At 38.4% G+C, this 27,763-nt stretch overlaps 1 protein-coding gene across 1 annotated transcript; it reads right to left on the bottom strand.

Moving 5' to 3' along the window:
• Positions 1-502: 502 nt before the first annotated feature.
• Positions 503-27,763, bottom strand: stk17a (serine/threonine kinase 17a). The gene is made up of 7 exons (XM_046848623.1): positions 27,239-27,763; positions 12,577-12,789; positions 4,258-4,402; positions 3,375-3,501; positions 3,228-3,276; positions 2,807-2,986; positions 503-1,473 (listed from the first exon to the last, which is right to left on the bottom strand). Exons 1-7 carry the CDS (start codon positions 27,403-27,405, stop codon positions 1,143-1,145), a joined length of 1,212 nt encoding a protein of 403 aa, XP_046704579.1. The 5' UTR covers positions 27,406-27,763; the 3' UTR covers positions 503-1,142.

Here is a 27,763-nt window from a genome sequence, read left to right as displayed (position 1 = left end):
AACCATATTTGTCAATATAGACATGAGAAATAATGTTACATTCAAATATTAGCTAGTGTTAATATAAATTATTACTGTTATGACTTATTTGGAGATGTCATTTAAAACGTTTGGATAGATTAGTCTATAGCGCCATCTTTTGGCTAATGAGCAAAATGCAGCTACTACTAATACTACTACTACAACACCTACTACTACTACACTTAATAATAATAATATTATTATTCCTGTTAATATTATCAACAATAGTATAATATCAGTAATTATAATTATAATAAGTATAATCATCAGAATCTCCCACATTGGCAGCAGTAGTTATGAAGTGCAAAAAAACCCCAAAAAACTAAAGACTAAATGCTAAAAGCAAAAAAAAAAATGCATCAGTCCATCAAGGAAAAATAAAAGTCCTGATTTTCACATTTTTTCTTTCCCCAGTTTTACTGTACACTCATTCACACTCCCCACAGCACCATGTCCCAAATGAACAATAACCGACATCAACTTCTTCAAAGAGAAATTTTATTTACAACATCAAGACAATCACTGTCAAAACGTGATGTCATTTAAAAGATATACTCTTTAAACTGACCAATTCACAATGAACAGACATTTAAAAAGGCAATAATATACACTGGGTCATGGAGAGAGAAATAAAATTTCTAGAGGTTATTACCTTACTAGCAGCCAGACAAGAACCTGTCAGGAACTGAACACGCAACATGGCTTTTTAAAAAATACAGATGTAACTCTTAAAATTAGTTTAATTTACATATAATTCCACCAGCCCTGCTCTCCCCCTGCAAACACACATACACATTTACCAAAACAGCAAAGAAAACGTAATGGAAATGAGAAAATGGGGAAAACTAGGAATAGATGTATAGAAGAGATATGAACAAACATGGCACACTCAGGGGGGAAAACACCACACAAAAGAGAGCAACTATGTACCATACAAAGGCTTAGTCTTTATAATAATATTTCATAAAAATAAAACAGCAAAAATGAACATAAAAATTTAAAACAAATACAATTTGGCTTAATATAGTGGGTTAAAAGTTAAGAAGTTGTCACGAAAAAAAGAGGCTTGTCAGAAGTGCAGCGTTAGTTGGAGCTGAATGGCTGGCTGGCCATTGTAGGGTTTAGTAAATGAAATCTCCTGGCACCTCTTGCAGGCCTGGGAAGGGCTCTTCGAATTTGAAACGCTTTGAGATAGCCTTCTGCTCTGGGGTCAGGCTCTCCTTGTCTGAGGACTGCCTGCACTGGCCTAGAGTGTACGCTGCCATGACGATGAGCTCCTCAGTCAGTCTGCTTTCCTCCTTGACATCCTCGTCACTGTGCTGAGTGGAGACAGCCGTGCCGACTGGCTCAGGGATGGAGGAGGCTGTGATCTTTCCCTTTTCTTTTGCAGAGTTTGTCTCCTGTGTTTGTAGCCATTGGTGTTTCAGGCACTCCTCTGCAGTGGCACGATCCCTGTTCAATACAACATAGATTCTGTTGTCAACATGTTGCTCACACACATACACACCACTTATACAAAAAATCTAACAGTATAACAGAACAAAACTAGACAAATACAAACAACAAATAATCACGTTTTAGAACTGACGTGAGCTAAAAAGTATCTTGAACAAAAATGAACCGTGAGCCAAATAGGCTACAACACCAGAAGTCCACAGGTTCAGGTTCCACTCCTGCCAGCCAAGACCAGAAATCTAAAGCTACAGCAGGCACAAGTTCACCGAAACTGGGCGCATTGAAATAAAACCAGTTGACCTTTTTTCCAGTGTTCAGCTGCCCAGTTTCAATGAGTCTGTGCTCACTGTAACCTCAGGTTCTTGCTCACAGCTAATAAGAACCAAAGCTCTTAACCTGTATCTGCATGAGATGATGCACTGCTTCGCTGCCGTAGGATTGGCATGGTTGCCATGGTATGAGCTGGTTTATGGCTATACCAGTCAGTGTAGGTTTAAATTTATGTCAAATATTTTTCAGCTGAATTAACTTTTGGGACACAGTAACAATGTGAAAGGATGATGTATACTGGATGTGGTAGCTCAGTAGTTAAGGCATTGAACTGTGGATCGGAAGGTCCTATGTTCAAATCCCAGCACTACCAAGCTGCCTTCGCTGGGCCCTTGAGCAAGACCAATCAATCAACTGCGCAGTTGCAAGTCGTTCTGGATAAGGGTGTCTAACCAAATGCCGTAAATGGAAATGATGTACTGTATATGTTAATAATGTGTGAGGATGGGGAATCTGTCATAACTGAGCAAAAGATAGAATGGTGCAGCACAAAGCTACTCTAATATGTTTACAGTCTGGCAACCGTAAAGGTTTAAGAGAGTTTGATGAGGGCAAAATTGTGATGGCTAAACGACTGGGTCAGAGCATCCAAAACTGCAGCTCCTGTGGGATGTTCACGGTCTGCAGTGGTCAGTATCTATCAAAAGTGGTTTAAGGAAGGAACTGTAGTGAACCGTTGACAGGGTCATAATCGGCTGATGCACGTGGGGAGCTCAAACTGCTGAAGAAGTTAATGCTGTTGATGCTTGATGGGTCAGAACTGATTTGCCAGAAAAAGAGGGACCAACATGATATTAGGCAGATGGTCATAATGTTATGCCTAATCGGTGTGTATATATAAATAGCCAGATATGCCCTTAAATTACTTATATTTAGATTAAAAATCATAGCACAGAGCTAAAATCTTCCCCTCCTCAGGACTCAAGCGACCACTTTAAGCCGAATTCGCTCCAATTTAACTCAAAACAACTATGCAAATAGTAGATGTCACTGTGCATACTCAGGCTCCTTGATGAGTAAAGACTTGATGAAGTGGATGGCCGCTTTGTCCAGCTGCTCCAGTTCCTCCTCTGTGTAGCTGACGTTAATCTGGGAGATATTGAGGAAGGTTTCCTGCTTATCCGCTCCGAGGAACGGAGACATGCCTGTCAGCATCACGTACGCAAGGACGCCGATACTCCTACGAGGAAAATAATACACGTGTTTTAAATGATTTTAAAACATTTTATGGAAACTGCTTTCAAGAGACAGAAACTTGCAGAACTGCTTTGAAGTCGTGGCCACAACCATTACAGTTATATGATTCGGTCAGCATTATGCCATGGATGGAGTTTATGTTATGCAATTTTGGCCTCGTTTAAGCATCATTAGTGAATTAAATATCCAAGTACTTGTAGGGCCTTTAAAGAAAAACTACTCACCACATATCAGTGGCTGTGCTAATGGGCTCGTAACTGAGAACCTCAGGGGCTAGTAATGGGGGGAAAAAAACAATGAATAAAAAAAATAATAAAACCGTGAATACTGGATATTCAAACCTGAGTATTCCAAGCCACAGCATGTCTTACCGACATATTCCGGTGTGCCCATGATCTCTCTGATCTCCTGATTACTGCTCACCATCCTTGAGAGCCCAAAGTCCACAATCTTAATGTCTCCAAGAGGATTGTCACTAGTCAGGAGAATGTTCTGTGGCTGCAGAGGGTTTAAAATTTTTTTTTCTTAAATAGAGCACATCTTTTTTCAGCATTTTGTAATAACATACCAGATTAATTACTTAAAAACAGCACTAAATTCATGCATCACATGTTGCATATCTAACATATCTAAACAATATAATACAATGCATTACCCCTCCAAAAAATCACTTACAACAACAGACCACTAGGTGGACTCTAGCATCACGTATTCGCCAGATGCATTATATGGACAAAAATAGTATTGTGATAACTGACTTGTCCCAGTCATAGGTGCTTCTTCCCAAACTCCTACTGCAAAACTGAAGGCACACAATTGGTATAGAATGTCATGGATGCAGAAACGAAATTTTCCGTTCAATTGATCTAGGAAATCTAAATCTAGTCATCTAAAACTGTTCCAGAATAACAATGTCCCTGTGCACAAAGCAAGCTCAATGAAGATATGCTATACATGTTTGGGATGAACTGGAACGCTCCCCAGGGCTCCTTACCCTATATCAGTCCCTGACTTTACTAACGCTTTGTTTTTTGCAGAAAATCTCTACAAGAACACTCCAAAATCGAGTGGAACATCTTTCCAGTAGAGATGAGGTTCTTATATAACAGCAAATGGGGACCAAATGTGGAACGGGATGTTTAAAAAGCACATATGACTCTTATGGTCAGGTGTCCACAAACTTGTGTCCATATGGTGTCTTTTTAGTCTAGTTAAACTGATAGTGTTCACTTAGTGAAAGGATGAATCAATCACCTTCAGATCCAGATGAACCACATTGTTCTTATGAAGAAAAGCTACACCCTCAAGGATTTGCCTCATCAGCCGCTTCACATCTTCTTCTATAAATGCCTCGTCTCTTTCTGCCACACACCGGTTAAAGATCTCTCCACCAGCAGCACTATAAATGCAAAACAAAAAAACAAAAGTTCATAACATTTGTTATATACACCATTTTAAATACTCATAGATTTTCCTGGTTTACTCAAAATCTATCCCATTTCAGAATTTTTATAAGAATAGGTCATATGGGTTCAGGATTATAGATCAAGCAGAGGCATGATTTCTTCGCATGGTCCGTTATATGGCGCATTCCAGATAACAGAAGAGATGCATTTATTGGCTCTGGACCACCAGGTAGCTCCCCCTCCAAAGGTATGCGGCTGCTCTGTGATAACCTTTTAACACTCAAGACATTTCATCTGAATTATTACCGTAGAAAAGCCTTACACTGATCAGCGCTAGGTCGAATGTCTTTAGGTCTACAGCTCTGATTTAACCTTAGTGTAAGTCACCACAAGTGCATGACTGTGTTGCAATGTCAGGAATAGACACACAGTCAAAACATGTGAAGGCACACGCAAAACAGAAAGCCTGGGAAGAGATTACTCATTACACATTACTGTGCTGGCTATACATAGATTAGATTAGATTTAACTTTGTCATTGTGCAAGGTACATGAACAGAGCCAATGAAATGCAGTTAGCATCTAACCAGACATGGCCTATTTACAATAAAAAAAAAAAAATAAATTATATATCCCAGAGAAGAAATACAACATAAAATGCAAAAGTTTCATTTTCAGTCTTTTCTTCTTTTCACCCCAGACCACAGTAGGCTAGCTAGCATTACTGGCTTAAAGCAAAGCTAAAACCTTTGAAGAAGCCGAGCACAAATTCACCGAGATTCCCAGAGCAGACAGCCTGCCAAATTCAATTACCGCACAGATGAGAGCGAATGAGTGACCTTAAACACAAAGCTGGAGTCGATTGTGTCTCGCTATGGGCTACATATTGTTTTATGTTTCCGTGTGCATGTTTTTGATGGTTAGACTGAAAACGGATGAGCACTGATTGCAACAGAATGCAGACTGAAGCACAAACATACTGCAAGTACACACGAAAAATGTTGGAAAAATTCTAATGGTGGACTTTAAGAACCAAACCCATGGCTATTAGTGAAAAAGGTCTTTTGCCTGTTTAAACATTTTGGTTTAGCTGCGTGCGTGCACAGTAGGTGTGTATGTAACTGCATGCATGTGTAGAATTCAGCGAGCTCCTGGATAAGCTCGGATAAGTGTTTGCCAGGCTTGTAATCCTATTCTGCAGTTTTCTCATAACACTCACCAAACAGAGTACTTCTCTATATTGAACTGTAATGATTATGCTAAAAACACACAGGACACTAAAGAAAATGTTGTACTTGATTCTCCCTGCACATTCTGACAAACCCAAACTAATCTTTAGTCTTCATACAAGATTTGAAAAACGATTTGCAGAACACCTAAGAACGGCATAAAACGATGTTCAGTATGAGCTCATTGTGAATATATTTAACACTTACTTCTGTCTTTCACTCTCCTACACCTGTATAATGAAGAGATTTAGAGGTTTATTCTAACCAGTGTCACTGAGAAGAGAATGCGCTCACCTTTGAGTCTTTTGGCTTTTTATCATTTCTTCCTCATGTTGCTTGAAAAAAAGCGGAATGGAATCGGATGGAAATGATCTAATAGCATGTTCATTATGAAATTAAGATGATAAAACAATAGTCAAGAGTACAAATGCTACTTCTGGGTCAACATAAGAACGGTTAAATTTGTTTAAAATTTGTTATCTTACTAATACAGAAAACACTGAATATTATAATTATTAATTAGAACCATTTGTGTAACTAAAAAAACAAAAGAAAAGAAAAACATTTGCCTTTAACAATTTTTTGCAATCATTTGTTTCTCCTCAGTAGTGACCAAAAAGTGATTTTTACACACCTAGAGTACGCTACATGCTACAGATCACACTATTTGCGTATTCTTGTATTTTTACACTACCAGCAGACAAGCCGGATGACTAATGTGCTTAAAATGACCTGATTCAAAGTGTCCTGTGATATGATAAAAATCAGTCAGTAATCATTGTTGTCTTGACTTCTGAATGAGCAACTTGGTTTTAAACAAAACAGCAGAAACAGCACCTTCCTAACCCTAATAAAACACTTGTAGGGAAAAGCAATTAGCTTAGTTGGCTGGTCATTCTGGTTCTTCTAAAAAAATTTGAAAAATGCAAACGCTCCACTCTGCGGTTGCAGTAATTACAGTCCAGAAATGACAGGCCGGGCCGTTAGACTCTAAACACCAGACTAAAAGGGGAAGGGAAAAAGAAAGATCTGGCCAAATCATAAGTAGGTCACGTTTTTTTGGCCGGGCAAGGGAATGTCCGAACACTGCAGCCTTCAAACAGCATGGAGCTAGTTAGCTTTCAATAATCTCAATACCCTTACCACACACACACACACACACACACACACACACACACACACACACACACACACACACACACACACACACACACGGCAAATGCCTTTCAATGCTGTTTTAAATATGAGAGGTGTTCTTCAACAATCAGTATCTAACACATTTCAAACAACACGAAGCTTTACCAGTCGATCTATTTCTACATCCTGTTACTTACAATCAAATGACTGTATTCATTTGATTGTAAGTAACAGGATGTAGAAATAGATCGACTGGTAAAGCTTCATGCTGGGCCTGTCTGAGTAATTAATTGCAATTAGGCCTGCATCAAAGGATTCCTTGATGCTGGCCACAGAAACAGCAGCAAACTTTTACAATCTGTAACCCAGCTGGAAAACGCAGAGAAGATTACAAGGAGCTGGTCTTCTTAAAGTCCACCACTAAACCATTTATGACTATTAGGAATTGCATCCCTTAAAGATTGAGAACTGACCACTTCAGTCAACGGTCCTTAAAATGGAAAAAAGTCAAAATATAAACAGGGATTTAATTAAGACTGTGTGTGTGTGCAGCAGTTATAAATGCTCGACACCAAGTTTTTCCCCAACACCTGGAGTTAAAATACACGACTTTGCTATGTAAAGCATACAAAATGACAATGTTACAGAGTGACTGAGTAGTTTAATTTAGCCTGCCTGACTCAAGAGTTTCTGTTGCTACCCCAAAATTCGACCACTTTTCATTAACATGTGCTGGAAGTGCATATGACCTCTTTTATGACCACAAATTTATCCATAACCACTTCACTCACTTTAAACAGTAACTTTAAACAGTAGCTCCTCAGGCTTGTTTCTTACCCCTGAACCTCCTCCATCATGAAGCTTAGCTTTTCAGCTTTACTTCTAAATGCTACAATGCACGGACACTGGAGACTCCTTCTAAAAAACGGTGAATCGTCTCCTCAATCAAACCTTCATATAGACCAATTATATAGGATTTTTTCAAATCCATACCAGAAAAAGGTTACAAATGAATATAAACCTTTGCGGACACTATCGTCAAAGCTGCTCTTAAAGGAAATTTAACAATGACAGTGTGATGAAATGAATACAAATAATTAGAATATAGGTCTATTCTGATAATATTCAAGACTCATAGCAACCAGGATAAACACTACAGAGCACCACATCCTGACAGTCTGAGTAGGAAGGAGACAAGTGCAGCTGCTCAACCCTACAGTTTCTGGGCGTGACTCATGTTTGGTTATTCCCCATCGGCAAAACTCCTTCACTATCCGCCCACTGCATTCTCCTAGTCAAGGCTTTCAGGCTCATATCACCTGTGGGCTGCTGCAGCTGCTCTGCTTTCTCACTCAGGGAGAGGAAACAGCTGAAAGAAGATGCACAGGCAGGGCAGATGCATGTTTAATACTGTTTCTCTGTCACCATGCTGGGTGAAAGGTTTTAGATTACATTAAGTGCATGCTACAGTATTATGTGAAATACAGAAGCAGCAGTCGCTGAAAGTTGCACTGTTGTGGTGTTTATACTTCTGTTCAATCGGGCCACACTGTATATTGCAGTGCAGCAAAACTTTATGACATATTCCTATCACAATCCCTTATTAATGATGACCGATCAATCGAATATGTTGTTTAACAGCATCCTTCACTTTTTATTAGACTAGTCATTATAAACAAATTTAGGGATGCCGCTAACGATTATATTGATAATCGATTAATCAGACAGCGGATACAAAAAAAAGAAAAAAATTAAAATGAGATTTTTTGTTTAATTATAACTATATAGAACCCTAATTCTGGGTATTTATGTATAAAAGTGTACTTGAAAAAAATGCAAAAGCCACACATTGAGTTTAACTATCTTTAATTTCGAGATTTTGTAAACTTTATAGTGGCTGCTACTTGGAGTACATAAGGGATTTTCTCCTTGAACAAAATCAATCATACTGGGTTGTTTGTTTCTGTATAAAAAATAAAAAATAAAAAATAAATAAAAAAGCTTTTGAGTATGCAAGGTGAAGCAATTTGCATAAATAAACATTTGTATTGTTTTTAATGATAATAGCAGTTGACAAACTTGCTTTCAGAAATCTATATAAAATAATACAACATTCTTTTCACAATTATTGTTTAAAATAAAATAGACAATTGGTTCAGTTCTGAAGATATAAGCATCTAGAATATATAATCAAATTTTGTATAATAATTAAATAATATATACATATATTAAATATATAAACTGTTGTAGCAGACAAATACTTAATTGAAGGCTTGATAAAAAAAAAAGGAAATAATATGCATTGGTGTACAAATGCATAATCATTCGCTGAAACCACAACAGTGACTAAAAATGTAATCGTTTACTGCTGCTGTTATTTGCTGCTTTTAGTTTCAGTGTTTGTTCGCACCGTTATAATTAAATTGTCACTATGCGAGCTGATTGCACAACCTGATACTCGCGAGGCAAGACAGAACAGATCCAGTGCCCAAAATTAGCAAACAGTTTTACACGATAACACTACATTAAACTGCATGATGAAGATTATATGAGGATTTTTGCGTCTTCATTTGTAACTTGGGGCTTTTTCCTGCCGCAGGTTGACCCTGTACTCTATGCCATTTCGCAGCGGCTGTGTTTTCTTGCCGTCGCGCTAACCCGTAACTTAAGTAGCCCAATTAATCGAGAACGGCATTCGTTGACAACAAATTTCATTATTGATTATTATCGTTATTATTATCATAATATGTATACTATATATATTTTTCCTTTGTTACTGCAAGGAAAGAAAAAACAAAACCATAAAGACATAGCAAGAGCCACATCAACAATCCAGGCCTTCACGTGTCGCTCACAACGCATTGACATTATGAACACTCAGCTGGAGGCCACAGTGCAATGAGGGCATGTTCCTGAGCCAAGGCTGATGAAGTTCCCCTCAAAAAAAAAAAAAATAAACCCACCATTAACCATGAATAGGCTTCTATCATTGTGGAATGACCCCAACCAAAGCCAAAGTCCCCTTCCCTCCCCCAAATCGCCCCAGTGCCTCAAAATAGTCCCAATAGTGCACGGAAAGGGATGAATAAAAAGAGTCTAACAATTAACTTTTTATTAGGTTTGCTCTCATTAAACATGATGGATTTTCACAAAAGCACAATGCATTACGGCTCATTTCCTGCAACCCCCCCCAAAAAGACCTCTGGTGAACTTTCTGTTGAGTTGATTCACTTCTTAACTAATCTGGCTTGGCTGAGGTTTATAAAAAAAAACTGGTGTTCACTCATACACAGTATATAACATAGAACATTTTATAGGTCAATTCTATATTTCTGTTCCATTTGCACATTTTATGTGTGTGATTGTTTTAAGATGAGGGAACTGAGGATAAAAAGATAAAAAACTGGAATTACTCAAATGATTCCAGAATTGATACATGATCTGGCTGATCAATTGGAAATTCCAAGTTCCAAATCAGTGAACAGCTCTCTTCACCAGCTGCTGCTGGGAAAAGGGTGTGCCGATGGCTAGATGATGGACTTGAACTAAAAGGGAACTGACTACATGCCATTCATTGATGGAAGAAAGGAAATGAGATTGACCCTGCACTGGGACAGGGGTGCTGAAAGAGAAGTAATGCTGCTCTAAAATGAGGCCTGTGGATGAATCTGAACAGATGTAGAACACACTTTATTTATAATTTAGTGATCTATCTGTTCAATCACCCTTGTGTACGACCGCAATTCTGGATTGCTTATGCCAGTGCAGACAAGACAAGTTTTATATTATGGCAACCATGCAATGAAACTATTTCTATTTCTGATTTCTACTTTCACCATCTAAGACAATATGCTGTTTGCACTGCAGTAAATGGGCCTTTGGCACACCACTTTACTATCAGACATTCTTTCTCTGGAGAAAAAGATTTTTTTACTTTTTTTTTTTATCAATTCCCAAAAACTCTCTCCTTCCTGAAATGTGTTTTGTTCATGAATAAATAGTAGCTTTGAGTGTAACAGAGCTAAAAGCTGATAGCCCAAATATACAACCAACAACGTAAACAATGTATTATGATGTATTACTGTGTTTCCCTGAAAATAATCCCTAGCATTATATTTCATGGTGCTAATAATATAAGCCCTACCCTGGAAATAAGCTCTAGTTAAGATCCTCAGCCGGCATTTAATACTATAGGTCTGTTGCAACACACAATGATGTATGGAATTATAAAATATTAATATTAATATAATAATTATAGTAATATCATTAACATATAATAATATTAATAATAATTATTATTATTATCTTAGTAATATAATATTATAATTCAGGTAATATAAATTTTAATTACTGTAAGTATTTGTAAATACCCAAGCGGGTGCCTTTGTAGGAGCGGTACGGTAAACAGATGACCAATCAGAGTACAGGTTGTATCAGGTTGTGTCTACATAGATTGTTGTAAATGAAAATACAAGACAGTCCACGAAAATAAGCCCTACCCCGTCTTATATAAGACCCGGTCTTATATAACACGAAATGTATTAGAATAGTTCAAATTTGCAATTTCACATTTTTATATAATCAACTGGCTCATTTAAAATATAATCCATGTATGTACAGAAGACACAATGCATACATACAGCGTACATGTGTGGTGTAAGCTGTAAAATTAAGTAACTAATAAATATACTGAATAGATCATACATTCAGTATTAAGTTTACCTTCTAACTTTCAACTGCATTCTTCATTTGCTTTACCACATTCACTTACATGCCTTCTCATTAAATGGAGGACCCTCATTATAGTTAAGATACAATAGCTTTAGGACAGCCTATGCATTGCAGATTCAACTATTTGTGATGACCGCATTTTCTTTCTTTCTTTCTTTCTCTCTCTCAATGTGCAAATGTGCGTATTTGTAAGTATACACAGGGCCAGTGCAATCACCTTGAGCACTGGGAACAGGCAACCCAGCATTTGGGAAGCTGTAGAACAAACACATGCAGGCTTATTTACTCATCTGAATTACCTTAGCACACTATGCAGGCTGTTAGTTCTTATTTGGTTTTTAAATCATGCTCATGTTTTATAGTTCATTAAAAATAAATCCAGTTCCAGGTGAGTCGGGTGACTTGGTACTCGGCTTTGGTGATGAAAATATGACCTCAATATACACACATACATACCAATCAGGCATACCATTATAAAATGATAACATTATAAGCGGTGAAGTGAATAACACTGATTATCTCTTTATCATGGCACCTGTTAGTGGGTGGAATATATTACAGCAAGTGACCATTTTGTCTTTAAAGTTGACGTGTTAAAAGCGTATGGATTTGAGCAAATTTGTCTAGACGACTAGGTCAGAGCAGCTCCAAAACTGCAGCTCTTATGGGCTGTTCTTTGTCTGCAGTGGTCAGTATCTATCAAAAGTGGTCCTAGGGAGGAACAGCGGTGAACCAGCAACAAGATCATAGGCTCATTGATTTAGTAAATTACTAAAGAAGTTAAAAACTGTTTTGGCAGCAAAAGGGGGACCAACACAATATTAGGCAGGTAATCATAATGCTATACCTGATCAGTGGCCTTGAAGTTATGCCTGGTCGAGATATATATTACATCATCATTACAATCATGATGTTTTACATACAATTTTGCCACATTAACCACCGTTATTCATTACTGGGTATTTATTTAGTCTAATAGCTTATATACGTTGCCTTTTATAAATGCATTTGATCTTAATAAGCACTTCTACACATCATGAGATTAAAGCACATCTGCATTTATATACTTACAACTCTAAAACGAGCACCATCTCACTGGGCATCTCATAGACTGCATGCAGGTTGACCACTCGATGGCACGATGCTGCCAGCTCCAGCACAGCGATCTCATGAATGATCTCCGCTCTGCAGTCCTGGCCCTTCCGCCTTTTTCTCATGAACTTGGCAGCATATTCTCGGCCGGTGCTCTTCTCAACACACTTCTTCACCACTGCAAACTTCCCCCTGAGGCCGAGGAAGTAAAAAAAGAAAGATGTAGTGTATTTCGATTAGGGACGAGTGAAGTACGGGCTTCTCGCTACACATTCTGTATACAAACAAATAACGCATACTGGGAAGTAAAAACGGAGTGGAAAATCTACACCAAATGTTTGAATGTAATGGCGGATCAAAATTACCCCCAAAATTATCTCTACTCATTTACATTTGCGGCATTTAGCGGACGCCCTTCTCCTGAGTGACGTACAAAAGTACTCTTTATGCTGATGCATTAAAATAAAAACAAAACACCTTAAAGACCTGCTGTTAAGAATAGCTATCAGTTGGCATTACATTAGCTAATGTAAGCTACACACAAACCTGAAAATTATAAGTATTATTTCATGCTACTGAAATAAAAGACAGAGGGTGGATAAAAGTGTAAAAGGTGGGGGTGGGGTGTATAAAGATGGCACACTTGATATCCTGAAGGCTGAACGTGCCTTTGTCCCACTTGCAATTTTAAGGAATGAAATCATTAGCTGCCCGAATCCTTCCTTTTCCCTCTGCACAATCAAGTGCCCACTTTGTGGTGGGTGACCCACTTTTGGATAGGATGTTTAAAAGGTGAAACTGTCTCTCTCTCTCTCATAGACAATGGTTGTTGCCTGGGGGGAACCTTTTATATATATCGAGATGACATCCCCTGCTGAAATCTATTATGCCCTTAGCATCCTAACTAATAATTTGTTTCGCCACGGTCACAGAAACAGGGAGAAAACGAAGTTCTCTCTACACTAAAAAAAAAAAACCCTGACTGACACAATGAACCATTCATGATATAGCCAATTTAAAACATCTTAGTGTGAGAAACTGACCTTTCCACTGCAATGCTGTTGATTTAACCTTGTGATAGTCTTGGTGTTTAGTTCAACAAAAAGACTTCCTTTGAACTGGAAGGTAACCTTGAAAGAAAGCTGTCACCAGACAAATCCCTACTTAAACAGGAATGATTTACAATGCAGCAAGCCAGCCTCCAATGCTCTAGGGCTTAATGATTCTGCGCATGTATGACCATGGACACGCTACCTCGCTCAATCTGGTGCTTTTAGAGCAGGATTAATGATCATCCTTAGAGTCATGTGATCCTCGGCTTGTGATATGACAGCTCCTCTTCTTTCAACAGCTCCAGCTTTTAAACATGCAAGCAAAAAGGAATGTGTTTGAATGAGATGGCGTGACCGTAGGACTGATCTGCAGGGTGCGTTTCCTACTCGCAGCTGGACGCTGTGTGAACCTGATAGTTCAGTTTTGCTTCTAAAAAATAATCATCTGCCAATCCAGCCATCTGCATGCATTTGAAATCTCGTTTGCATCCAGCGGTTAGATGGAGATATCCAGTGTTCCTATGTACAGTATAAGATTACAAATAATATTGTAGTTATCCATAACTGCAAGTGGTACAGTTACAGTACCAAAGTCTGAACATTTACAATAGAGAACAAACAGCTTAGGAAGAGGAAAAGGAAAATGGCAAACAAATATTCCACATATGTTGACAGGATCTCTGAGTATATTGTGATATAATTTATACCCTTTATTGGTATGAAGCTTTTTAATTTTTTTGTATACAGTATATCGCTCTCTTTACTCTAAAAAGGAAAGAAAACACCCTTTTTTATATAATTGCGGCTACGCACATTTCTACATATAGTATACTTGATTTCTTCAAATGCAACAATATATAACTGCAATAATTTTATCTCTTCCTATAATGTCTATTCCCTTTATAGTCTTATTATTGTGCAGCAAATAGACAAAAATAGATTCATTACATAAATCTTGCACATAGCTTATAGCGAAAACAGAAGATAGAGAAGAATCTTTTGCTGGTGAACAGAAAAAGGATTCCATGTTGAATAAAAACAAACCATACTTTGTTGTATTAAATTGATGAAATCAGGTCATACAGAATCAGAATTTATACCATACTTATGTACTCGGCTACTTAAATCATTTATATTCGCTATATTACAGTATAGCATGGACTTGTATCTGCTGTTCTGGCGTTAATCAATCCCTTGGTCCTTCCGGTTCTCAGACAGAAATGGCTTTAGACAGCACTCATTTGAAAATCACAGACTTTGGAGTGGACTTCAGGGCCCAGAGGAAACATCCCCCATTTTTTAGCCCCATTCTGTCTGCCTCGCTTACAGATTTACTACAAACAGCTGCCATAGCTGCCGTCTTTGAAACTAGGAGGTAGGAAGAAAGAGAAAGGAATATCCGATAAAGGAGATAAATTACATCACGGTGGACTTTCAGAGATTCCTGTCAACATATCTGAATCTATTGGTTTGCCATTTTTTCCACGTTCCTCTTCCTAAACTGTTGATATGTCTTCTCTATTTTAAAGATTTAGACTTTGATTCCAATCCTCCAGGTCAGACACCTGAGGACGCTATAAGAAGCATTAGTTCATTATCAACTGAGAGGGGAGGTGCTTTTGTTTTTTTCCCAATTTTGTTTTGCTAGGTCCGGCTGGATGATCATGTAAACCAAAGGATTGCATTTTAACAATATTTTTCCACACTCATTTTCAATGGATTTGCGTTGCCGTTATTAAGCCTGCTTATTTAAACCAAGTCGAATAAAGTGTCTAGACACAGAGGCTCCTGACTATAGGAAATGGCGGTTATTTAAACAGATCGCAGAAACATTTGCTATGCTTCACAAATTCCACTTTGACAACCATAGTAATACCTCATAGATTTGACATCTTTAAGTCTAGCTTCATTCCACACCAATACACAAGTCTAATCACGCTCGTTGGGGTTAACTGACTCACAAACTATATCGCCTCTTCCGTTCAATTGAAAACCTAACAGGATTTTATCGACCTTGATGGCACGGTTACACCGTACCTTAACTCCTGTAGTAGTGTGCTAATCTGACCCCTGCTGCTAAACACTGGCTTCTTAAAAACAGGACTGCCAGGTCTAAATGTAATAAAGGAGTGTCTATAATCCCCTTACATAAAACCTGTCAGTTCAGAGGTTTGCAGCTAATCAGGTGAAGCATGGCCACTGCTACACAAACCTCACTGCTTAACCATAACTGGACTTTCAGGTGGAATGTTTCATATGCTTTGTTTTTCCTTCGCCTTTATGATGCTGTGAACTGTACACAAAATGTACTATTTAGGGAATTACAAGAAAATATCTGCAGAAATTAAAAAACAAAAAGAAGCTAATTTTCTATTATATACTTATTTCCATTTATAGTTACCAGGCAGAGATTAGCTTTAACAAACAGAAAAAGAAATGACAGAATTTTCCCCCCAATTTGGTCTTTTCCCACCAGTTCCCACCCACCAAAAAGTTTGCAAGTAAACAAGTTTGTTTCCCTGAGTCTGTATTAACTAGCTACCTTACAATTACTAAATCTTAGCAATCACATTTTAGCTTAGTCAACAAGGTTGCCAAATTCCAGCCAAGAGACTGAGACTGAAACAGTTTTATGATTTGTCCAACCCTTGGTGGACAAGCTAACAGTTTTATGATTTGTCCCATAATTTGAGATCCAAAATGCTTATTCTGTTAGCCCAGCAAGAGTGAAGGATTTAAATGGCTGGGAACACAGTCTGAGCTTTTGCTCTTACAGTGTCTTTAAAAAGGCTCACAGCATTTTTCTGGAATCGTGTCAGCACATTTCCAATGCCAGTAGCCTCAGACAACACCCTGAGAGAGATGATTTTCATGTGTGCTGGGTTGACAGAGTGGCCCCGGTCTATAGAAGTCTGTAATCCTAGTTAAGAAATCTATGCCAAACCACTCAGAAAAGTTTGATGCTATAAAAATGATAACAAAACAAATTAATCAGCCCAGATCTGCTGAAGAAGCTCGTTTGTAAACTTTACTATTGACAGACTTCCATGAACTAGCAGCAGCAATGTGGAAAGAAGGCTTCTTATAGCTTTTAAATTAACTTAAGAGCAGTGACTCCTACCCTTAAGAAAAGGGGATCAATAGATGACAGTAGGCCTAAAAGCAAGCTTTAAAGATGCTGACAGATGGACTCAGTAAGACTGGAACTTGGCAGAGAGCCTTTGGCAGGGATATGCTAGAGACATGACGTCAGGGCGGTGACATTTTGACACCAAGCAGCTGAAGTACATCTTATTCACACTTACTAAAGAAAATCCGTAACTACCTTTTGACAAAGCAAAAAAAGGTTAGAAGATACGGTACAAGACGTCTATTCAAACCATTTACAGCAAAGGTCACCAGGAAAAATGTTTTGCCTGCAAATCCTAACAGGGTTCTTCATGTAGTAGTCATGCATCTTACTGATCTACTTGGCCTGCGACCATCTGGACTGGGAAAAAATCTAGCCACCACTATTTAAATTTTTTTTTAGCTGATGTAGTAAACAAAATGTGATATGTCTATCAAACAGCTTACCAAATCAATCCAGTTAACATAAGAGAGGAATAATTAATACAATGGCTCCTGTATTTCCTGCACAGTTAATTGTATGATGTTCAAACAAATAGCAATACAGTGGTGTACACAACCAGGCCTGATTACTGCCACACCTATTTGCAATCAAGAAATCTCTTAAATAGGACCTGCCTGACAAAGTGAAGTAGACCAAACGATCCTCAAAAGCTAGACATCATGCCGAGATCCAAAGAAATTCGGAAACAAATGAGAAAGAAAGTAATTGAGATATATCAGTCTGGTAAAAAAAAGTTTATAAAGCCATTTCTAAAGCTTTGGGACTCCAGTGAACCACAGTGAGAGACATTTATTCACAAATGGTAAAACATGGAACACTGGAGAACCTTCCCAGGAGTGGCCAGCCGACCATAATTACCCCAAGAGCACAGCGGTGACTCATCCAAGGTCACAAAAGACCCCACAACAACATCCAGAGAACTGCAGGCCTCACTTGCCTCAGTTAAGGTCAGTGTTCATGACTCCACCATAAGAAAGAGACTGGGCAAAAATAAGTTCCAAGAAAAAAAAAACCCGCTGCTGAGCAAAAAAAAAAAAAAAACAGTCGTCTCAGTTTTGCCAGAAAACATCTTGATGATCCCCAAGACCTCTGGGAAAATTCTCTGTGGACTGACAAGACAAAAGTTAAACTTTTTGGAAGGTGTGTGTCCCATTACGTCTGGCGTAAAAGTAACACTGCATTTCAGAAAAAAAAAACATCATACCAACAGTAAAATATGGTGGTGGTAGTGTGATGGTCTGGGGCTGTTTTGCTGCTTCAGGACCTGGAAGACTTGCTGTGATAAATGGAACCATGAATTCAGCCGTTTACCAAAAAATCCTGAAGGAGAATGTCTGGCAATCTGTTTGTGACTTTAAGCTGAAGCAAAAACTTGGGTTCTGCAGCAGGACAATGATCAAAACACACACCAGCAAGTCAACCTCTGAATGGCTGGAGAAAAACAAAATGAAGACTTTGGAGTGGCCTAGTCAAAGTCCTGACCTGAATCCTAATGAGATGCTGTGGCATGACCTTAAAAAGGTGGTTCAGACTCGAAAACCCTCCAATGTGGCTGAATTACAACAATTCTGCATAGATGAGTGGACCAAAATTCCTCCCCAGTGCTGTAACAGACTCATTGCAAGTTATCGCAAACGCTTGATCGCAGTTGTTGCTGCTAAGGGTGGCCCAACCAGTTATTAGGTTTAGGGGGCAAACACTTTCACACAGGGCCATGTCGTTTTGGATTTTATTTTCCCTCAATTATAAAAACCTTCATTTAAAAACTGCACTGCAACTGAACTGATCACTTGTGTTATCTTTTCCTAAGAAATCAGGAGGGGGTCAAACACTTTTTCACACCATTGTAAATCCTCATTATTGTCACTTTATATCATGTCACCTGAGTCTAGAAATTACCAGAAGTTGGTCTAAAGTTTGTTTATAAGTTTTTCTTTGGTAAACTGTATATAATTTTTTTCTTATTCAGTGGGTCTCAAGTGCTGGTTGACTCATTTCAACCTGTGAGTGTGTGTAAGTGCTCCCCTTACATTTATCAGTTTACTACAAAAGTAATGAAGGGAGGATTTACTCCATCATTATCTTGTGTAAATAGAAAACAAGTTGGCTTGTGCACACTTTCTCTCCCAAGCCCAAGTGATAGTGTGGCTGCTCATGCTGCATTAGTCACCTAGGCAGCTAGAAGCAGATAAGGTAATGAGGTAACTACAACCCTATCTCAAAAAACAGCACAAAAAACCCCACACAAAATCATGACTGAAAGATTAGTGAGAGAGAGAAAAGCGCCCAGATAGAAACCTGAGGCATGTTTACTCTATGGCTATGACAGGAGGAATTAATGAACTCTGACATGTGACCTCAACGCAGAGAGGCGAGTATTCACACTCATCTCCGGGCACACAGGCAGACATTTTCTGCATACTTTGGGAAAGTGCATTACCTTATTTGTGTCATGAAGCAAATGTTTTCAGATGTGCCTGTTTCCGTTCAACATCTCGATCATTTCAATACATGAGAGTAATGAAAAAAAGACAAACTGAGGTGAAGACGGTGAAAACAGGAAAATCATTAACTCGAGATGAAATTGCTAGGCATGTAAAAATGATCCAATTTTGTTGTAAATCTGCATTTGCCCAAAATTTAGTGTCATTGAGGAAACAAACAACTTTTTATTCCCTTTTGAAAACCTTAGGTTTTCATTTGTTCTGTAGCTGTATTTAAACATAAGCGTGGCTGTGATGCACCTTGATACTGTACAACTCGCTCCCAAATCCCACCACCTACTGCACTACACACATATCAGAGGCGTGATCTGGATCCCAGATGAACAATTTTGTGTAATTTATTAGCACGCATGGAAAACAGGTCCTCTTTTCAGTCATGAACATGCCAGTTTGTCAAAACACTGAAAAATTAAGCAAAAAAAAAAAAAATCTGTCAAATAACTCATCAGCTAACACATCACCTCACAGTTAATCAGACTGAAGAGAAACTAGGACACTTCTCGGACTCTAATCATATCCTAAGATGCAACAAATGTCATGCAAACATATTTTATCAGATCTTATAGAACTAGATTATAGATTTCATGTTGGCTGCTCATTTATTTCACTTAATCTGTATTAATATACTTAACAAGCAAACTGGATTCCCATATGTTATTACAATTAATTATTTGCCACATAGTTTTCTGGTCAGTTTGGTTTCTGGGCAACCAAAACATGGGGCTGAGTAGGACACGGGAGCTTATACTTGCCCCGAAGGACAGATAATGAATTTATCATTTGTCCACCATTGGGGAACTTTTCATACAAAGTAAAACAAGCTATGATGAAATTCACAATCAGAACTGTGAGCTTTGGTTTGTCAACATAATCTGAATAAACATTATATGACTGCCTCATTAAGTACAGCATGGCATTCTCAGTGTGTAAACAATGGGCACCACAGCTTCTCGCTGATGCTTGGTGGGGAGCGAGGGTGGCATTTTTCCTCACCAATGGGCCTCAATAACAAACTTAGCTTTCACATGGCCACCCTCCCCTTCTCTTCCCTCGCACCATTGCCATGGCGCACCGCAGATGTTGCCATCGGAGCCTGAGACCCAAACAATGTGAGAAGTGGAGCAATGATGTCATGGTATCCCGTCTCAGCTGTCAGGCCAGAGACAGATCCCTTCTGTAAGAATAGGAGATGGGAAACGAGGAGGGGGCCTGTGGCGTAAGTGAAAGGGACCACACTGCACACATCCGACAGGCCCTTAAACCCCATCCTGAGACGGAACCGCACGCAGCGGCCATCAGATTTACGAGGGAGGGTGAGACATTTTCAGCTGATGACATGCTATTTTAGCTGATGGCCAGACAAGGAGAAATACAGGCTGTAAACCAAGCCCTCCCAAATACCTATGTAGTGTCTGACCTTAATTAACGATGACAAATTCCATTTTGTGAACAACCACTGGAGGCTCAGATGACCTAATGCGTGCTTTTTTAAAACATGAGCAATAATTAGCATGCTTTTGCTAGGCAACTAATTCTTTGCGTTACTGATGAAGTTCCAGTAAAAGTCTTACATGAAGAAACTCTCAGCAGTTGAGCTATTAATACAATACCTTTGTTCAGCAAACGAAAATGTAGCTAGAAACAATTCCATTTTAGGAAAGCCGTATGTGGTTATCAAAAGTTTTCTTTCGCTTGATATGAAATAACATGACAAACTGCCATTTAGAACGATGTGTTCTTTACTATAAAAACTTTGGATCATTAGATATGGTTTGCCAAATGTTTCAGAACTAAATTATATCACATTTTTCAAAGAATGGTTATCTCAAAGCAAATAAACTCACGTCTATTTTCGAGCATGTGTTGAATGGGTTTCAAGGTCATACACACCAACGGAAAGGCATTTTAAACCAAGCGATTTGGAGAGGGACTGCACAACATTATAGCAGTGACCTGACAGGACTGGGTGTTTCCTGAGTAGTGGAATGCAGTGCGACAAGCCTGCAATTACCCATATTTGTAAATTTAGAAACCACATAACCACTGTGATTTCACCTAATGGATTATATATGGTTGGTATTACTAGAACAGAGCAGACGTTTTCCAGCAGCATAGACCAAAGACACTCGCATAAAAACGCCAAAGAACGTCACAGAAAGGGTCAAATTGGCTGTGTATGTCCAGATATAGTATCAGTTGATAATAAATATCTGATGCTTTTGGCAGCCAGAAAGAAAGCGATCACAAATTAAATGGTTCAAACGTACACGGGTAAAACATATAAGTATATGATATAATAAGTATGATGTGCTTTTTGAGCATCACATTCCCCACTTAGTCTCAATTTTCTCTTATAATTCCCTCCACTCTTCTGGGAAGACGTTGCACTAGATTTTGGAGTGTGCTTGTGGAGAATTGTGTTCATGAGCCACAAGGGTGTTAATCATTTCAGATACTGATGTTCATCCCAAAACATGTTCAGTAGGGATGAGATCAGAGTTCTACAGCAGGCCACACAGGAGCTTCCTCTCCAAACCATGTAAACGTTATGTTCATAGAGTTCACATTGTGTGAACAGGGGCATTGCAATGCTGGAACAGTTGGGGTTTTCAAGTTTAAGTAAACGCAATATTTTATTTTACCACATCCAAGGACATTCTATACAATTGTGTGACTCCAGTTTTGTGGTACCACTACTTTTATCCATATAGTATATATAAGTTTATGTGATTATATATGTACCCTGTTTAATATTCATATACATAATTCATTTGAGTTTACTTTGGATGGAATTGAATGACGACACATTCTCCCGCAGGATCTATATAGTTATTTATAATTTCTTCACTCCACCCTATTTGTGTTATACTTTGCAACACATCATGAGTATAATTTCAACTTGAAAACACATTAAATAATTGTACAGGTCATTACATGCCTTTTGAAACATGCTACATGATTGAATGCAAATGAATGTTTAAAATAAAAAGAAAGGGTCAAATGAATCATAAATTTGGTTGCCTGGAATCATAACTGTCCTTGAAAAACAGTAAACAACAAAATTGTGACAAGCTAGCTCAATATCCAAGTAATACAGGCACAATACTTTGCATCATTTGACTAAACCTTGTAACTTTGATTAGGAGATACGGACCGCCAATTAGAAAAAGACTAATAATGCTCTATCAACTTAGAATTCCTACCAAACTGTACAGCACTTGACTTTACATCAACACGTGCCCCCTACCCCTCGCACACCTCCAATCCAATGCACGGAAACAAAAGGTGACAATTACAAGGACCAACTTCCAAACTCAGGATTAATTCCCACATTTTGGATGACTTGATTGTAGTCATTATTCAAAAGCGTCACAAGCACTATCATGTTGCCACTTTCAAGAAAATTCAGAAAGCCACTGACTTTTATTCAGTTATGACTACCTGCTTTATCTCCTCTCTCAAATTTAACTGTGTGTTGTGCTCACAAGCGTTTTACATCGGACAGCCATATGCTGCACTTTATTGTGCTCAGCAATCATTCATAAAAACATGAAGCGTAGCTGTTAAAATAAACTTGAAGAAACAAAGAAACACTTGTTCAGTGAAGGTCAGTAAAAAAAAAATGTTCTTTCGGTGGATGTTGAATGAAGGAAAAAAAAAATACTAATAAAATCTACCTGAGCTAGTGATTTGTTCGTCCCTGTAAATATTCTTTATATTTGCAGTAATCTGATCGATTTTCTACTTTGACATTAGGGCTCAGTAGTCAAACACTGGGTTGTATTGTCATCATGCCCCTTGGGTTCCAGACTTGACAAAATACCAATCATTCCTCGAACATAAATCTGTTTGGGTGAGCGTGAACACTGAAAAAGTTTCAATTAATGTTCTCAGCAACTGTGCATGTGACTGATGGTTTTACAGCCTGGCTGTAAATATGTCAATTAGTCTAATCCCTTGAGTCAGCCGAAAATCCAGACAGCCTAACGTTTCCTCCTCACTCAGGAGGGACCGGCGTAGTAGATCATTAAACCAGAATTTTTTAGCACCATATACAGTAGAGTGTTAATGCCTTTTGTTTAAAGTCGGCCCAAAAATACTAAACCTACCCACAGTGACTGATGTTGAAGGTGGAGTTTGACATATTTATGGTTTTGGGCTTAAAAATGAATACAGTGAAAAACATATCCAATATGATGCTTCCTCTTTTACCAAAAATTTGGGGAACAAGGATTCTTGCTCCTCTGCAAAATCATAAACATATCCTTAGTCCTATAAAATGTATTTATTCCTTTAGCGGACACTGAAACCCCACTTTAAAGCGATCACATTCTGAAACAGATGTGCCATCCAGTAAAGAAATTAGAATGAAGAAGGTTAAAGAAGGTTTGGAGGAAATGCCAAGAGACTTCCAGGGTTTAATTCGTTGTCCTGCCCCACCGACTCTGTGTAAAATCTCAGACATTGCTCTTGTTCTTGAACGAGTTTCAGCTGTGAAATTTACGTCTTGCACTCTGAAAGCTGCCTGGCTTAGAAGTCCGCCTGCAAGCAACGATACAGACGAGGACCATTAGGCTGACTCGTGTGCCTCAAAGCCACAAACCATCCGAACAGTGGCTCTTCTTTTTTCCAGTCACATGACCGAAGCTCCAATGCAGTGCATGTGAGGATAATGCCGGGTTTCATCATTTCTTTTAGCGAGAGGAGATGGGGCGATGTTAACTGTTTTGTGAGACATTGTATGACAAAAGGGTGGCTGCCTTATAGGATTTCATTAGTGTGTGACAAAGTTCTTAGCCTTTCTACAGTACCATTAATACTTCCTAATAATAGTGTCTTTCTATAAGACAATGTATAACACGCTATGGTCACAAATCCATGAGTTTGCAACACTGAGCTATTATTTCTATTACCAAGGACAGTAACTAAGTAACATGATTACTATTGGGTTACCATTTTGGCCAGGGTAGCAAGAGTACTTAGTAAGGATGTTTTCATGTTACTTAAATGTTTTGGCACCCAAGTTAAATGAGCATCAATTAAATGACACCTAAGTGCTGCATAAATTGAAACCACTAGAGGTCATAACATTGTGTAAAATGACTACTGGTCAATTTGTTAATCGGTGGAAAAAAAAGTTTTTTCCTGATAAAAATAGCGAACCAGGACGATCTGTACTGTCACTTTTAAATCCTGCAACTTGGCATGACTGTAAGTGGTGGCACTAAAATAGTCGAGATTCTGCAATCATCTAAACCACTAACCTAACCAAAGCTTCATTTTTTTATTGTGTTTGTTTATAACAAACCCTGCAAAAAGACTTAACATGGGGGTCACCGCTGACAACCAGTAGGTCGATGAACATAAAGAAGAAATAAAACTGCGCCTTAACACAGAGGACTGTGAGAGAAGAACGCTGCATTGGCTCGAAAGCATGTATTTGCAATAAGATTATACAGCATGTGTAAACATCTCACCGCAGAAATATCAAGCTTCAATATAACCTTTAGAAATTCCTCTAAACACAGTCAGCGATCATGTTATCAGAGTCTGCTGAGTCTCTGCACGATTGATTTCACATTACAATATGCTAAATGTGTGAATATTTACATTTGCAGCATTTAGCAGACGCCCTTTTCCAGAGCGACGTGCAAAAGTGCTTTGAGTCTCTAGCAATGAATAAATCTACACTGGTACGCAAGATTACAAACTTAATATAAATATAACTCTTGAATTCTACAAAGCAAACTTGGAAAGTGCTAATTTAAGTGTTTCAGGAAGAGGTGGGTCTTCAACCGAATATTAAGATATAGCATAGACTACACAAACAAATAAAAAAAAAATAATAATAATAATAAAAAAAGACTAAACCAGCTAAGTCAGGCAATGTTGTTCAACCTTTGACTCTTGCCTTACTCACCTAAGTGCGAACAATGCCTTTACTCATGAAGCATCTCACACCTCACACCCTTTAAACACTTAAAACTTTGTCCAGAAATCTGTATTTGGTTTACTGCAGACACTGTACACACTGCCATAAAACATTATATTTACAGTTTTTGGTTTATACACAGCATTTACAGTTTTTTTTATTTCATTAAATACTGTCCTGTGTATTTATTGTACATTTGTCTTGCACTATTAATGATTTGCACACATAAATATGAAATTCAATATAGTGTGCTGCACCACAGTCCTGAGAAACACGTCATTTTGGTCTTGTATATACACAGGGTACCCAGGTTCATATTTTAGGGTGGTGCTAGAGTCAAGTCAAGTTTATTTCTATAGCGCTTTTTACAACAGACATTGTCTCAAAGCAGCTTTACAGAAATTAACAGTTAAGGTGAACGATCTGTATTTATCCCTGATGAACAGCCATGGCGACTGTGGCAAGGAAAAACTCCCTTAGATGTCATGAGGAAGAAACCTTAAGAGGAACCAGACTCAAAAGGGGAACCCATCCTCATTTAGGTGACATCAAGAGTGTGATTATAGTCTTTAAACAATACAGAACACTGAAGAGTGAGAACTAACATGAGCACCGGAGTGTAAGATGAGTAATGTTCTTTCTACAGTCTTATACAGTCATTGTGGTTATAACCCTAGGAGCTACTGAGCAACTCATAAAATAGCTCAACATTTCCGATCATCACAGATCCAACACCAGTTTCTCCATGCCAGAGCCTTTAAATACTCAAGGAGGTCCAATGTCTAAACTCCACGTAAAGTAGGATCCAATTGGCACTGGTACGTCTCTAGATGGTTCGGGATGTTTGCGGGATCGGCATCTACTTCTAGACAGTAATGAAACACTTTTTTTCTTTGTTCAAGCATCTGCACTTAATCACAGTAGTTTATTTCGGAAAACTTTCATCTCACTACATTTCAAATGCGTAATATCTTCTGTATATATGAATATCATGCTGTCATGAGGTGAGAAAACTGAGTTGGAATGATAACGTGTGTAGAATGGCTTCTCTCACTGTGTAACGTGATGTGCACGAGAATGGAAGCAGAAATTATTGAAATATAGATCTCATGGGTCAGTCCATTTACTTTTCAACCTTAAGTACATTGAGAAGCAGGTTCGTTTGTACTTTTGTGCAAAGTAGAAATGTAACAAAAATTGCACTTTAACTGGAATATAATTGAAACATTTTGCTCAAATTACAGCTATGGTGTACTTCTTCCAATATGCATCTGACCTCATTAATAATACCAAGTATTCACCATCATCTCTGACCTGCCTTCATTAACAGTAACATTACAGTCATGTAAACCCCACACTGTTCATTTTATGTGTTACATTAACACAATCAACAAGGGCTACTATATTTTAATCCTGCACCTTGATCTTATTCTGGGGAAAAAAATGACTCATGATCACAAACTTTATTTTTTTTTATTTCTAGTTTTTCATATTGTTAAAGCACCAGCACACCATGACAAATTCCTTGTACATGCAACCCAGGATACTTGGCAATCAAGCTGATGCAGAGGGTCTGTGGCACCAAACCCACCGGGTTCATGACGGCTAAATTTCCAGGAGTGTTATTAAAAGTTTGTTGAAAAGGTGTTAAAGTTTGTTGTTGTTGTTGTTCATAAATCTTATAAACAAGATTGTGCCTTCTGCAATTCAGGAACAGTTTTGATACAAATGAGTGAAAAAAGTCAAATCTAGACAGGCTACAGATAGTATTGATAGGAATAAGTCCAATGATTTCAAAAACACACTTTTTAGTAAGTATTGTGACCACGGTTTGGAGTTTCCGTGTAAAATAAATGTTCAGAAGATCACTGAATGTGAACCCCTGGTAAAGAGGACAAAAACCCAAACACTCGATGTGATATTTGTTTGAAAGAGAATCAGAACTGTGGGAACAATGAAGTCATCATGCATGTGCTCGAAGTGTGTGTGTGTGTGTGTGTGTGTGTGTGTGTGAGTTTACCTGCCCAGTTCTTTTCCCGGGATGAGGGTGTAATGCTCGGTGAACGGCTCTTTCTTGACCACACTGTGGATGGCGCACAGTAACCCGGAGCGTCCCTGAGCGCCTTCACGCCACCGGCCACCGCGGTTCCTCGCCTCGACGCTCCGAGACGGATATTCAGGGATCATACCGACGGTAATAATTACTGCTAATGAGCTGGAATCGACTCACTGATCCACTTCAGGACGCTTCAAACTCAAACCACGAGTTAAACTTGGTGATATGTTTTTTTTTTTTGTCTATGTCTAATAAGTTTGTCCCAGTTAATCACCCAACCGACATGCACAAGACCAGCTGACCGACACTCACCGACAAACTGCCCTGATCACACCACGAGCACAGCGGATACTCTTACAGACACACACCCATACACAACTGCAACTTTATAACAATCAGGCGACTTCCGAAACTTTTATCATGGTTCTGAATCTCTCTCTCTCTCTCTAGCCTTCAAACACGCTTTGATTTCCGTCGCCGTGGTAACCG

This window comes from Silurus meridionalis, chromosome 4, assembly GCF_014805685.1.
Source record: "Silurus meridionalis isolate SWU-2019-XX chromosome 4, ASM1480568v1, whole genome shotgun sequence".
NCBI classification, from domain to species: domain Eukaryota; kingdom Metazoa; phylum Chordata; class Actinopteri; order Siluriformes; family Siluridae; genus Silurus; species Silurus meridionalis.
This window is presented reverse-complemented; position numbering and strand designations above follow the sequence as displayed.